The 14,311-nt window shown below is 45.4% G+C and overlaps 1 protein-coding gene across 1 annotated transcript in view; it reads right to left on the bottom strand.

Annotated features, from left to right (window-relative positions):
* CFAP251 (cilia and flagella associated protein 251) overlaps positions 1-14,311 on the bottom strand; it is a 66,975-nt gene that overhangs the window by 21,625 nt on the left and 31,039 nt on the right. The window contains exons 13-19 of the mRNA XM_041728534.1: positions 13,916-14,067; positions 12,631-12,804; positions 11,244-11,428; positions 5,846-5,960; positions 4,841-5,004; positions 397-487; positions 43-186 (exon numbers count right to left, since the gene is read on the bottom strand). Of these exons, the coding sequence (XP_041584468.1) occupies positions 43-186; positions 397-487; positions 4,841-5,004; positions 5,846-5,960; positions 11,244-11,428; positions 12,631-12,804; positions 13,916-14,067 (1,025 nt within the window). The remainder of the gene's footprint in view (positions 1-42; positions 187-396; positions 488-4,840; positions 5,005-5,845; positions 5,961-11,243; positions 11,429-12,630; positions 12,805-13,915; positions 14,068-14,311) is intronic.

Genomic DNA, 14,311 nt, shown 5'->3' with positions numbered 1-14,311 from the left:
AATAACATATCCCACTGCTCTTCTTGTTTTTCTTCTACTTACCTTTTCTTCCGATGGGTAAAAGCCAATTGCTCTCATGACAAAAGGAAGCTCTGACAGGCAAATGTGTTCCGACACCTTTCTGGTCTCCATTGTATCAATACCTTGACTACGGAGCTGAGAATAGTAAAAATAGTCTTCCAGCTCCTACGTGGAAATAAAATGGAAACACAACACACATTTTGGCTAAAGTCTAAAATATCCATTAGGACTCCAAGGACATTTTCTAGAAAGTACATTTTGAGCTCAGTGGAGAAAAGAGCTTTAGAAAAAAGTGAGAAGGTTCACCCTCAGGCACATTTGTTTTACAAACCTAAATAGATGTTACCAGGAAGTGTTTACTCTGAGGACAATTACCCTGTAGAATTTTCCTTCCCTGCCACCAGCCACCAGACCATAGAATGGGGTCAAGTCTTCACCCCCAAGAGAAACTGCTGCCTCCAGGGCACTAGAACAATAATAGAAACATCACTGTTAGAAGGCGCTCACCCGTAAGTGCAGGTCAGCCAGCATCTGCCTGGCACCACAGACCTCTGTAGGGTATTACGGCACCCACACAATTAGGGTCTCTATAAACCAGTTAGAAAAATCTCCAAAATGAAGCTGAAAATGAAAAATTCAATTTCCATGTGGAATCTGGTGGTATAGGGCACCTGCCTTAATGAAGGGATACACACTCACTGATGACAGGGCAGGAGCTTCACAATTTGTCTGCAGTCTTTGGGGAGCACAGCTCTCCAGGGGGAGGGAAGGAGGGCTCCTGTGTGCTGAAATCACAGGCCTCCCCAGCGGAGCAGCTTCACTCGTAACGTGAGATCTGCATATGACCGGAGCCAAAAACCAGGATAAGAGCAGGTACGCTGCCAACACTAATTGCTTCCATAAAAACTCGGGAGGCCACAAGGGACCCATGCCAGTCAGATAAAAATAACCCTCTGCTCTCTAACATGGGGTCAGGCTTCCTAAAAATAGGCACTGTAAATGGTAAGAAAACCTACTTTTTTATATGAGACTGACTTTGCCCCATAGAAACACAAATAACACGAAATCATTGATAATAATCCACTAACTGGATTTCTGCTAATCTGGCCATTAGTTTATTTGTGGGGTTATTAAAACACATGTCAGTATAGTCCACAGTGGGGAAGTGGTTAAGTATCCAGAACCTGGAGTCAAAGGGACATGCTTGTGAGTCTTGGCTCTGCCACTTGCAAGCAGTGTGATCACCGGCAAGGAACAACCTCCCTGGGTTCCAGTTTCCTCATCTGCAGAATGGGAATAATTAATTATAGGTTTACCTCACAGGGCTGTTATGGAAATGGAGTGAAGCCATATAAAGGGTTTGACACGAAGACCTCTGTTCTCCCCTGGGGCGAGTGTTAAGGTGTGCTGTTGAATCAGACAGACCTGGATGTAAATCTCAGCCCCACCACTTACTCCAGTGCTTGAGAGGATCATTAAACACCTGGGAGCTAGTTTCTAGACATATGGGAATATTGTGTGGGGATACCAGCAGTCCCTGACTCATAGGGTGGCTGTGAGGATGAAATCAGACAATGCATGGAAAGCAGTCAGCACAGGGCCTGGCCCAGAGAAGGCTCAGGATGAGGCAGTTAGGCAGTTTCCTTTCTGTTGGACTTCATATCAATATACACCTATATCTCTCTTCAAAGAGTCAGCCACAAAATTGTCTTGGCCCTCTTGTCAGGGCCTTGCATAAGCCAGCTCTGTTAGGGTCTGGGAAGCTAGTGTGTTCTCCAGGTGGGCTTGAGGCCCCTCTCCAGGAGGGCCCACACTTTACCCAGCTCTCAGCTCTGATATTAGCCATAAGGCAGGTGTCTAGTTCAGAGGACTCCCTCTCTGTGGCCTCCAGGCCTTGCCCAGGCCCAGTCCCAGCAGGCTCTGTGGGAGGCTACTTTTAGCCATGCAGCTCTGGAACAAGGCTAGGTAAAGGCCAAAAGTGATACAGAGGAGCCTGTCACCACCAGGAGTGCCTAGGAAAGACTCATAAGAACTCTGGATGCTCTGGGAACAGCTCTCTGGTGGTCAGGACTGTACTACATCTCCTGCTTCCTAGCCACTGTCAACCGACCTGAGACAGCCGAAGGGACAGTTCTGGGGTTGTCCGACCAGAGCTGAGGAAAGAGATCTCTCTCTGTGGTAAGAGCTCCAGTTTGTGAAATCTGAGGACTGTCAGTGGTCATGTTCACACTGAGAACCGAACCTTTGTACAGAGAATGAAGCCAATAGCAGAGCCGGGCAGAGAGCGAATGCCAAGGGCACAGAGTGTACACCGTCCCTGCTCTTCCTGCAGTGTGGTTACCTGAGATGCCCATGACTGTCTCATAAATTCCCTGTTGTGCTTAAGCGGGGTTTCTAATGCTTACAGCAAAAAGAGAGGGGTCATTAGGGCACAAAGGAGAAGTACATTTATTGAAAACCTATTGTGTGCCAAGATATCCATACAGTGCTTCCGGGAAATGAGCTCAATCAGGAGAAGCATCGAGTACTGTAACACAGAGTAAGTGCTTAGCAAGTGCTTCCTAGGGGAGGAGGCAGTGGAGAGGAACAGCAATGGTGGTAATCTTTACTCTCAAAACAGTGATGATATTCCTACTTAACAGACAGAGAAACTGAGACTCAGAAGTTAAGGGACTAGCCTGAAGTCATACAATAGGCAGGCAGGAAATGTGGTATTTGAACTTGGGTCTTATCAGCTCTCGTCTGAGCATGGTGGCAGGACTACAGGTGGCTGTGAGATTGAGCATCAGAAAGTAATGGGGGAGGGGCACCTGGGTGGCTCAGTGGTTGAGTGTCTGCCTTTGGCTCAGATGATGATCCCAGGGTCCTGGGATCAATTCTAGCATCGGGCTCCCCATAGGGAGCCCACTTCTCCCTCTACCTATGTCTCTGCGTCTCTCTCTGTGACTCTAATGAATACATAATCTCTTTTAAAAAAGAAAGTAATGGGGGATTTAAAAACAGGAGAAGAGGGGCATACCAGCCAAGATGGGGTAAAGGCTGAGTGTATGTGGAATGAACCCTAGGACAAGATGCAAGGGAGGGAGGGGCGTGCCAGGGAGAAAGTCAATGTGCTTCAGCGAGCGTACCTGGGCCCAGGAGTACATGGATGAAAATCCTGGGAACATGAGAGAACTCAGCATCTTAATTTCACCCTGCGACTCGCCATAGGTAGACCAGCAGGGAATTTTGTTTGTTTACTTGTTTAGGGTCGTTACATTTCTTTCCATTACTGAAGCACTGAACAGGAGAAGCAGCAATGAAGTGCTAATTAGTTTATAATGATCCTTTGTCCCCACAACAGATTAAATTGAAATTCTTAGAAGCCTGGACTCTGGCCAGGCACAGGAAAGCCACTGGAAAGCAGGTACCTTTTTTTTTTTTTCCTTTAATCTCTACCATAATTATCGAGAAGAGGACAAAAATCAAAAGGAGATTTTGTCCTGTCACCAGGGTGTTGCCTGTTCCTGCTGTTCCAGGTAATAGACAGGCTGTCAAGGAATCACGCAGCTCATTCTGGGTGCACAATTGGGAAGTGCTTTTCAATGTGAGAGCTCACCTCCAGTTTCTAAAGTCCCAAATTCCCAAGATCTGCTCTCTGAGCTGAAGGCAGAGGTGAAGGTCAGAGTTGTAACTGCAGCCTGAAACCAGTGTGGATCCAAAGCAGATTTACCTGGCTGTTTTTGCTCATATTCTGGTTAAGAGAAGAAGCTTCCATGTCTGCTGTAAGAGAGATATGCACTTGGCACATGAATTAAAGGATTCTTTAAGAAGGAAGGTGCCTTTGAGCTGTCTGTGCCCAGCTCTTGAACATGACTCTGCCTGAAAGGCAGGGGCTGGGAGAAGGGCTCAGGGATGGCAACCGGCTCTGCCCTGTGGCAGCTCACTGAATTCCAGTAGATGAGAGAATTGCTGTAGCACTTGCCCCCTTTCCTAGTAAAGCTCTTTAATAAGAGAATATAAGAGAGAAAATAGTTCATGTACTGAGCCCCTAGCTCTGTGCTATTCAATCTTTACAAGTATCCTCTAAGAGTCCCCATTTTTATCTTCCTTTCCCCCCATTTCACAGACAAGGATTCTGAATATCAGAGATGTTAAGAAACATGCCCGAGGACTCACAGTCAGCAGAAAGTAGGCCCCACAGTCAAACCCATGCCTCTTTGACCTCAAAGTCTGAGGATTTCCCAACGCTCGACCCTAGACCTCTCCAGCCTCACCCAAAGCAGAGGGTCTCACTGTTCAGGGCTGGTGGGTCAGAAAAGTAGACTGGAAACCATGTTTCATATAATACTCTTATGCTTGCTGTTACCCATGCTTCAGAGATTTGGGCAAGCTCTTTCTAGCTGGTGTGAATTTGCAGATGACAGAGCAGGAAGTATTTCAGGGGCCTCGCGAGAATGAGGTGGAATCACACTGCCTTCCCTGCAAATTCCATCAGTCCCTGAAGCAGAATAATAACCTTTCGTCCAGGGACGCCTGGGTGGCTCAGTGGTTGAGCATCTGCCTTCGGCTCAGGGCGTGATCCTGGGGTCTTGGATAGAGTCCTGCATCAGGCTTCTGGCGGAAAGCCTGCTTCTCCCTCTGCCTATGTCTCTGCCTCTCTCTCTGTGTCTCTCATGAATAAATAAATAATCTTAAAAAAAAATAACCTTTCATCCGCACATGAACATAGACATGTCACAGGGAGCAACCTGAAGGCCAGGCCTGCTGTTGTTGGTTAAAAAAAGAGCGTCTGCACTTGACCTTCTGTGCAGGGCTGAGCTTCTCACTCATCACATACCTTACATTGACTTCCCACTGTACCACCGACCGATCCTGTCCTCCAGCCGTGAAGGCATAGCAGCCGTCGTAGGAAAGGGCCATTCCTGCCACCCCACTTGGGTGGCATACGATAGCAGATGTTTTATGTGGATTGCCATCAACTGGTAAGATCTGAAGTCCAACCTGGAGGGGAACATGTAATTGGAAATTCAGAGTCAGAAAACTGGGCCCCAGGTTAGGGCCTGGCATGTTTACATGTCAGTTCCAGTGCTGTTTCCTGGAAACACCTGTGCATCTGGAACTACCTGTGTGTGTGAGAGATCCATTTCATACGGCCTGGGCTTCACAGACACTGACCCCTGTGGGGTGGGCCCCGAAGAGAGAGATGCCAGGTTCTGGTAGAGACACAGGAAGTAAGCTTTCACCTGTCTTTACAGTCAGACATCCAAGGTTTTCCAGAATAATTTGGAATCCTATGATTTTATGCTTTTCAATATTATTATTGAAAGATTATTAACTGTAGAATGAAGTGTAACTAGTTGCATGTCTTTATAAGATTTTTCCATGTAGGGGCGCCGGGGTGGCTCAGTCAGTTAAGCATTTGCCTTTGGCTCAGGCCCAGGGTCCTGGGATTGAGCCCCACATGGGGTTGGGGGGGTGTCTCTGCTCAGCGGGGAGTCTGCTTCTCCCTCTGCCCCTCACCCTGCTCGCATGCTCTCTCTCTCTCTTTCAAATAAATAAAATTTTTAAAAAAAGATTTTTCCATATAAATAAATCAGAAGGAAAAAAATCCTTTGCTGTCTTCATGGGAGTACAAAAAAATTCAGTAACTCTACTCCAAAATGCTTCCTAAGACCCAATTTTCACTCATTTATGGCAATTTTCAGTATCACTATTCACGGGGACAGAAGTAGCTAGGCTTGGCTATGACACCCAGCATCCTTGAGTCTTATCCTACTTGGAGCTGACTGCTACTCAAAACACACAGAGTCATCTCACAGAGGCAGAGAGCAAAGGCTGATACCTTGTCTCTGTTAATAAACACCATGTAGCGTTTCTGCAGTTCCAAAGTGGTTTTCACTGGAAGGATTTGTATCTGCTCAATGGGAGAACCAAACACTGGCCCAAGAAGTGTCTTTCTGCAGGAGGAAAAAAAGAAACACTTTTTTTTTTTTATTCCACAAATCTGAAGTAGGTTTCATGACTAGCTACCTTTCATAATACCATGCACATGTTGCATTCCCAATTTCCTGTCCTGTCACTCAGGTAGGAACCTCTCTCTCAACCTCTGCTAACAGCTGCCATAAATAAGGGGCAACAGCTCCAAACAGTAAATGCTCCAGGGAAAGTCTGATTGTGAAGAATGCTTTTCGTGGTGGAGGCTTTGACTTTCCTCCTCGACAGCTGAGTAAAGAGAACATTATGCCTCAAGAATGTGTACAGGAACAAGGGACAAAAAAACGTGGTGAGGAAGTGACATGCATTGGCAGGACGTAGGAAAACACCCCTTTCCCGGCAGCAGGTCAAGAGAGCGGAATGAGGTGCCATCCATGGCTCCAGACACCTGACATTCAGGTCCAAGTGCAACACACAGACTTTCAAAACACTGTCCTGTCCAGGAAGCAAATGGTCGTGAATCACACCCCAGCAATAGTCAGACTTCTTTAATCTGATCCAAGGTGAGGTTATGGGACATTACCCTAAGCCCAGAGCAATACCTTCCCTAAAGCTAGCAAAACAGGAGCTTCAGGACAGAAGGCAGGGAGACATGGCTAGGGGCAGACTCTGGGTTGAAACCCAGCTTGGACCCTTAAAGAGGGGCAAGGCTGCAGTGAATGTGGAACTGCCACACACTGCTGGTGGCAACGTGAGCCTGTGGCACTGCTTTGGGAAATAGTCTGGTGGCTTCTCAAAAGGTTAAACAGAGTTACTGTGTGACCTGGCTATTCCACGATGAGGTCTCTGCACAGAAACCTACACACAGATGTTCACAACAGCCCCAAACAGAGATGTCACAAATGTCTGACAAACGGGTGAATGGATAAAGAGGGTATGTCTCTACAATGGACTATGACCTGGCCATAAAAAAGGAATGAAAAACTGACACACACTAGACCTAGGGACTAACTCTGAAGACATCCTGCTGAGTGAAAGAAGTCAGACACAAAAAGTCACATATCCTATGATTCCACTTACATGAAATATCCAGAATAGACAAATCCACAGAGATAGAACAGAGCTGGGTGGTTGCCAAGGGTGGGGCAGGAGTCGGGGGAAGGGGAGTGACTGCCAATGGGTTTGGGGGGGTTGTTTGAGGTGATGGAAATATTCTTTTTTTTTTTTTTTTGATGGAAATATTCTTGAATCAGGTAGTGGTGATGGTTACACAACTTGGTGAATATAGTAAAAACCATGGGAATGTGGTAAATTTACGATATGTAAATTATATCTTAATTTACATTATAAAACAGAAAAAGCCACCCCACCCAAAAAAAGTCAAAATAATCTGCCTACCCCAGGAGACTGTGGGAAACATTAGGTAGGCTAATAAACAGCACACAGAACCATTTCTGGCACGTAGTAGGAGCCATGAAACTGTCACCTAGCATTGTTAAACATGTATCCAACAATTTCATAAAGCTATTATCTTTTGTTTCTCATTGAACAAGTAGTACATATTCATTGTGAACAATTTCACACATGTAGACATGCATAAGATAGATAACCTACCTAGATCCCCACATTGCTGCACCCTTTATCCCCAGATAATCGTGGGTAACAGTTTGGTGTCTAGGACTCGAGAATTTCTTTTGTATATTCTAACCTAGATAATTATAATTTTAGGTGAAAATTAGATAAATTAGGGCACCTGGTGGCTAGTCAGTTAAGCGTCTGCCTTTCTTTGGCTCAGATCATGATCCTGGGGTCCTGGGATCAAGTCCTGCATTGGGTTCCCTGCTCAGCAGGGAGTCTGCTTCTCTCTCTCCCTCTGCCCCTCTTCCGATCCTGCTCACTCTCTCGTTCTCTCTCTCAAATAAACAAAATCTTTTGAAAATTAGATAAATTATAGAAATGTAATTTTATATGAAAATATATTATGTCTTAGAGATATTCCCACATTACACACAGGAGCTTACTTTTTCTTTTCTAAAAGCAGCATCATGTTTCAGTGTAGTACCAAGCCATCATTTAACTAATCCCCTATTAATGGACATCTGGCTTGTTTCCATTTTTGAAAATATTTTCGAGGAAGACATCCTTTTACTTACGTCTTGGCATACTGTGTGAAGACGTCTGTGGGCTACATTCCTAGACGTCAGAGGACATGATCCAATTTAGCAGGGAGGAGCAAATTGCTCTCCCAAAAGGGACTCCCCAGTTTCCATGTCCCCCTAGCAGCCAGTGAGAGTACCTACCCACTTATACCTTTGCTAGCACTGTGCAATGTCAATCATTTTTATTTTGCTAATCTGACTCGTGAAAGATGATGTCTTGTTTTCATTTGCATCTCTGATACACTAGTGAACATCTGCTCATAGGTTTACTGGCTTTTTCCTGTGAGCTATCTTTTCAAGTTCTAAATATTTTAAGTGCATTTTAAAATTGTTTTGGATTTATCATGAAAATGCAATTCCTTCCCAGCTAAGCTACAGTTATGAGGCTTTGTTATTCCTACAACTTAAAAGATGCTTTATGCAAAGGAGCTTTACTTGGGAGTGATGGAGATGTTCTGGAACTAGATATAGGTGTTGATTGCTTAACATTGTTAATGCCTTAAATGCCACTGATCTGTTGACTTTAAAATGATTAGTGTTTTTAAAAAAGATTTTAGTTATTTATTTGAGAGAGAGAGAGAGTGCATGGGTGGAGAGGTAGAGGGACAGGGAGAAAGAAAATCTCAAGCAGCCTCCTTACTGAGTGCAGAGAGCCCCTTGCATGACTCGATCCCACAATCTCAAAGAGTCAGATACCTAACCAACAGAACCACCCAGGTTCTTCTAAAATGATTAGTTTTTATGTTATCAAATTTCACTTTGATAAATTTTTTTTAAGATTTTATTTATTCATGAGAGACACACACAGAGAGAGGCACAAACACAGGCAGAGGGAGAAGAGGCTTCGTGCAGGGAGCCCGATATGGGAACTCGATCCCGGGTCTCCAGGATCACACCCCAGGCCGAAGGCGGTGTTAAACCGCTGAGCCACCCGGGCTGCCCCAATAAATTATTTTTTTAAAAACACTTTATGAAAAAAAAAACTTTTAATGAAAATAAAAAGATGCCTTATGCTAATTTCCAATTGTCAGTGGCAGAAGCTCTAAACTGTGTGGCTCGAAGTCCCTGCTTAGTAACTGTCAGCAGGAATTTAGAGCCTGGGTGGGCCCTCCATCCCCAATGTAGGATGAACTCAGATTTACTCAGGACTTGCATATGGTGAACTCAGATTTATTCAGGACTTGGATATGGAATATACCATGTCCAAAAAGTTTGTGCCCATTAAAGATGATGTACGAAGATTCTGAGATCTTCCTAAAATTTCTTTTCTACTCATTTCTTTCAAATGCCTCCTTCCCAGTGTCTTAATATTTTTTTTTAAAATTGTGCTGGATTTCTCTCCTGTTCCCGCCACATGACATGGCATTTCATAGTCATTTTTCCTTGTACCCTTCTGGGAACAAATGTTTTTAAAAAGAAGAAGATGATGACCATCTTGGGTGATCCTGGCCTCTGAGGATCTATCTTCCTGAGAGACATTTCCAAACGCTGATCATTCTCAAGCATGGGGCCAGCTGCCATTGGCTTCTTACTTCCTTCTCTCAGGTGAGGTCACTAATGCATTCTCACCTCTGTTTCTCCAGCCTCAGTACCTTCGAGGCAGCCAAACCACAGGCAGAATGGGGATGCACTCTAGGGCTCACTGACCCCATAGCCAGGGCTGCACCAAGGTCCAGCGGTGTCACGTGGAGGACAGAGTCAGGACTAGGCTCAAGGGTTAAGTGCCACCTTATCCTGAACAGCAAGTTCTGTCACCTCTCTGAGCCTCAGTGGGACACTACTTGGGGGTGGGGGGTGGGGTTGTTGAAGATGAATGCAGAGCCCTGGTGCAGGAATGGTGCACCCTAATCTGTATCTATCATGGGGAGCAAACCCTGGGGGCCCCAGGCCTAGCAGCACAAGGGCCAACCATAGACACAGACCTATTTCAGGATGGAGGAGCTGCTGCTCTGAGATGCTGAGCTTTGGGTGCCCTGGGCTTGGTCCTTTGGTGCGCCTCTACACGCTTTTCCCCTCTAGAATTTTCTCTTCTCTCATTGCTTTATTATTCTTTTTTTAGATTTTATTTATTTGTTCATGAGAGACACAGGAGACACACAGAGAGAAGCAGAGACATAGGTAGAGGGAGAAGCAGGCTCCCCAGAGGAGCCCAATGCGGGGCTCGATCCCAGGACCCTGGGATCACACCCTGAGCCCAGGCAGATGCTCAACCACTGAGCCACCTAAGTGCTCCTTTCTCATGGCTTTAAAACACCGTGTGCTCCTGGCCTCAAATGTGGACCTCCAGCCCAGCCTCTCCTGGGAACTCTACTCCCCTACCAAGATGCAAATTCCATGGCGTCAGGAACATTGCTGTTTTCATCCCTACCTTCAGCACCTCGGACAGAACCTGGCTCAGGTAGGGACTGGGTAAATACTTAGTGAGTGAACACATGTAGGCCATCAGGTAAACTTAAAACTCCTTTAGGAACCAAAAATAAGGAAAATTGCACAAGTAGGGGCACCTGGTTGGCGGCTGAGTTTGAGCCCCACAATGGGTATGGAGATTACTTTAAAAAATAATCCTTTTTTAAAAACTGCATGATTGGTGGTCTTCAAGTGAAAATATATTTTTGGCGCACCTAGGTTGCTCAGTGGTGAGTGTCTGCCTTTGGCTCAGGTCATGATCTGGGGTCCTGGGATCAAGTCCCACATCAGGCTCCCCACCGGGGAGCCTCCCTCTCCCTCTGCTTATGTTTCTGCCTCTCTCTGTATGTCTCTCATGAATAAAAAAAATCTTTTTTAAAAAAGAAAGAAAAAATATTTTTTTATTCATAGGGAAAGACAGGAGAGTTTATAAAGCGTCAGTAACTTTCCAGGTTCCTTCACTGAGCCTCAGACACTAAGCTCTGGGTTCCTCATCTCCATGCAATGTTGGGCTCAGAAGCAAGGGCTCTGGATTTGCATCCTGCCTCTGGCAACTTCCCAGCCATGTGACCCTGGGGAAGAATTACTCAACTTTTCTGTGCCTTGGTTTCCTCCTCTGCATAGTGAGTGATAGCAAAGGTAGCCAAGCTGCTCGCAGGTCTGTAAGTTGGGACTTAAAATAAACAAGGGGTGGAGAAAGTGATTTATGCATCACATCAGCAGGAAGCTCCTCTTGCTTACCTGCACATTTTTGTGATAGAATTAAAAAGTTTCACTTTGTAGCCACTGTTGCAAACGAGCAGGAAGAGTTCCTTGGTGAGTGGTGGGTACCAGACCATACAGGTGGGATAGTTGCCCTGGTCGGTTCGGTGAATGTCCAAGACTTCCAGGTTGTCTTTGCGGCTCCTAAGAAGATTATACTCAATCTGCAGAGGAGCCCAGATAGACACACATGAGGACTGAGCCAAATGAAGTCAGCCAATAGTCCTATTCTGGGAGAGACAGCATTGGTCCTCCTAAGACTTGCTTAGACCCTCACTCCTAATAAGCTGCCATTATGGAGCATTCCTTCTGAGCAAAGACAATGAGCTAAGTGCTCTAAAAACATGATGCCGCTTAATACTCATGCCTGCCCTGCCAAGTCATACTGTTGCATGTCAGATTAGAAACCAGATGTTCAGAGAGGTTCAGTGGCTTGCCCAAGGCCACAGAGCTAAGAAGTAGTAGGGTGAGAATTCAAATTAAGGTCCAACTGAGTCCAAAACCTGAACTTTCACAGTTATATTATACTCTTTCCCTTACCATTATCTTGGGAACTCTTTGAGGATATGAACTAATTCATATATAAATCTCAGCACTTGACAGTCATAAATTAGCAGCTTGCTGAATTTCACCCATATGTATGTTTGGCAGCCAGACCATAATGAATGGATGGATGGACGGCCATTGTAAAGGGGAGAAGGGGATGGAAGAAAGGGAGGGAGCAAGAAAGGAAGTTAAGATGGATAGATACAGATCTTCTTTGCTTCATGATGGGGTTACATTCCAATAAACCCATTTTAAGTTTAAAATATCATTAAGTCAAAAATGTATTTAATACACCTAACCCATGGAACACTATAGCCTAACTGGCCCACATTAAATGTGCTCAGAATATTGACATGAGCCTACAGTTGGACAAAATCATCTACGACGAAGCCTATTTTATAACAAAATGCTGACTATGCTGTGTAATGTATTGAACTCTGGACTGAAAATGACAAACAGAATGGCCGTGTGGGTGCAGGTGGCAGTCAGTGTACTGGTGATCGACCCTCATGGTTGCGTGGCTAACAAGGAGCTGTGACTGCTGCCCAGCATCATGGAAAAGGAAGGGACCACAGATCACGAGCCAGGGACAAGACCCAAATTCAAAATTCCAAGTACAGTTTCTACTGAAAGGAATATTACGTTTGCACATCCTTGAGACCAAGTGTCAATGCAAAGAGGTTTATTCTACCTCATTGTACATTTGTTTATGTCAACAAGCACACAGACCATGGGCCCAGTTCTATGCCAGACACCAGAGACACAAGAATGAAACACACGCAGCCCCAGTGGCAAAGTAAATGGACACTGAACAGCTCACCAAGAGCCTATCTTTCCCAAGGCTTAACAGTCTCGGCTCATTGCTGTCCAGTTGAACCCCAAACAGGAGACTGCGGATGCTTTTGCGATGAGATCGAAGCCTTGCCAGGTATTCCCAGACCCGGTGTCCGTTTTTTACTATCACCTTGTAAACGGCCACAGTGAAACGCACATCCTAAATCAGAGCAAAAGAGCAGAAGTTATTTCTTTTTAAGTTTTGTAACTTAAAAATCATCACCATAGTTTTTCATATTAATGTTGCTTTTAGAATATTTTATCCAGAAAGAAATTTTAGTCTATCCAAGCAAATAATAACACTAATTTTACAGATGAGAAAATTAGTTAAAAGTAGATAATCCACAAAGGTAATGGTGGGTGGGTAGAAAGCCTCTACCTGACACTGGTGGCCTTACTCTTCTTTCTTGTCCCTACTTCATTCTGTGTGGAAAACGGAAACCCTGACTCTTTGACCTTTGTCCTTGCAGTGACACAAAATGAAAATGGTATGAGTTCTAAAGAGCATCATGGCTGAGAGTGAACCGGGTAGGAGAGTGTGCAAGATCAGCCTGAAGGGAAGGCGACACCTGAGTCAGCAGTTGCAGGGGCGTGGAGGTTTGGAGCATACAGACCAGGGCAGGAGGGGAGGGACCAGACAGGGGTGGGGGAGCAGAAGGGATGGGGAAGCAGTGGATCTTCCCCCTCACCGAACACCAAGGCAAGATGAGCACACTGCAGACCAGGAAAGCTGGCTGGAAAGGAGAGGTTAAAGGTCTCAGAAAATCTTTGCTGAGCTTAAGAGCCCTAGTCACGGAGGTAAGGAACAGAATCCAAAACACCAGGGTGAAGACTGTGCTTTGAGATAAATGAGAATATCATCTTGTTAAAAATCAAAGGGAAAGATGAAAGAATGGATACCAAGAAAGGGGTCCAGAAACCAACACTGAAATGAGCTGTCAGGAGGGCAGAAGCCCAGTCTGCAAGTCCTGAGGCCTGGTCTCATTTCGAGTGAGAGTCCCTCCTCTCTCTATAGTGGCTTTGTGGGGACACTGTTCACACTGCACACAATTCACACCTTGAAAGTGTACATACAATACCATGCTTTTTTAGTATATTCACAGAGCTCTGGCTCTCCACCAATTTTAGAGCATTTTCACAACCCCAAAAAGAACCCCGAATCCATTAGCAGTCACTTCCCATCCCTGCCACCCCCTCTCCAGCCCTCTCTCCCTTTTGGTCATAAACAAGGTTGCTCAGATCACTGGACAGCACTCAGTGGAAACACTTACAGCGGTTGCCATGTACTGGGAGTCATGGGAGAAGCTGATGTGAGTCACATTTGTTCTGGAATATCTGAAAGGCTCTGGGATTTGGTTTTCTAAGGACATTGCATCAAGAATGTAAACTGTCCCCTCAGTGAAGCCAGCTCCAAGAAGGACTCCTGAAATCATAATCCAGAGAACAATGCTAGAAAAGGACTTTATTCATTCAAAAAATATCAACTCTAGGCCAGGCCGTGTTCTAGGCGCTGAGGAGACAGCAATGAACAATGAACAGGACAGACAAGAACCCTGGCAGGAGAAACAAGCTGAAAAGCATGAGGCTCTGGGATGAGTGCTCAGATGCTACTAGGCATGGAGAGCTGCAAGGCCCAGAGACAAGCTGTCTCATCTAGTCTGCTGGGG

The sequence above is a fragment of the Vulpes lagopus genome, chromosome 14 (assembly GCF_018345385.1).
Source record: "Vulpes lagopus strain Blue_001 chromosome 14, ASM1834538v1, whole genome shotgun sequence".
Lineage (NCBI taxonomy): Eukaryota > Metazoa > Chordata > Mammalia > Carnivora > Canidae > Vulpes > Vulpes lagopus.
This window is presented reverse-complemented; position numbering and strand designations above follow the sequence as displayed.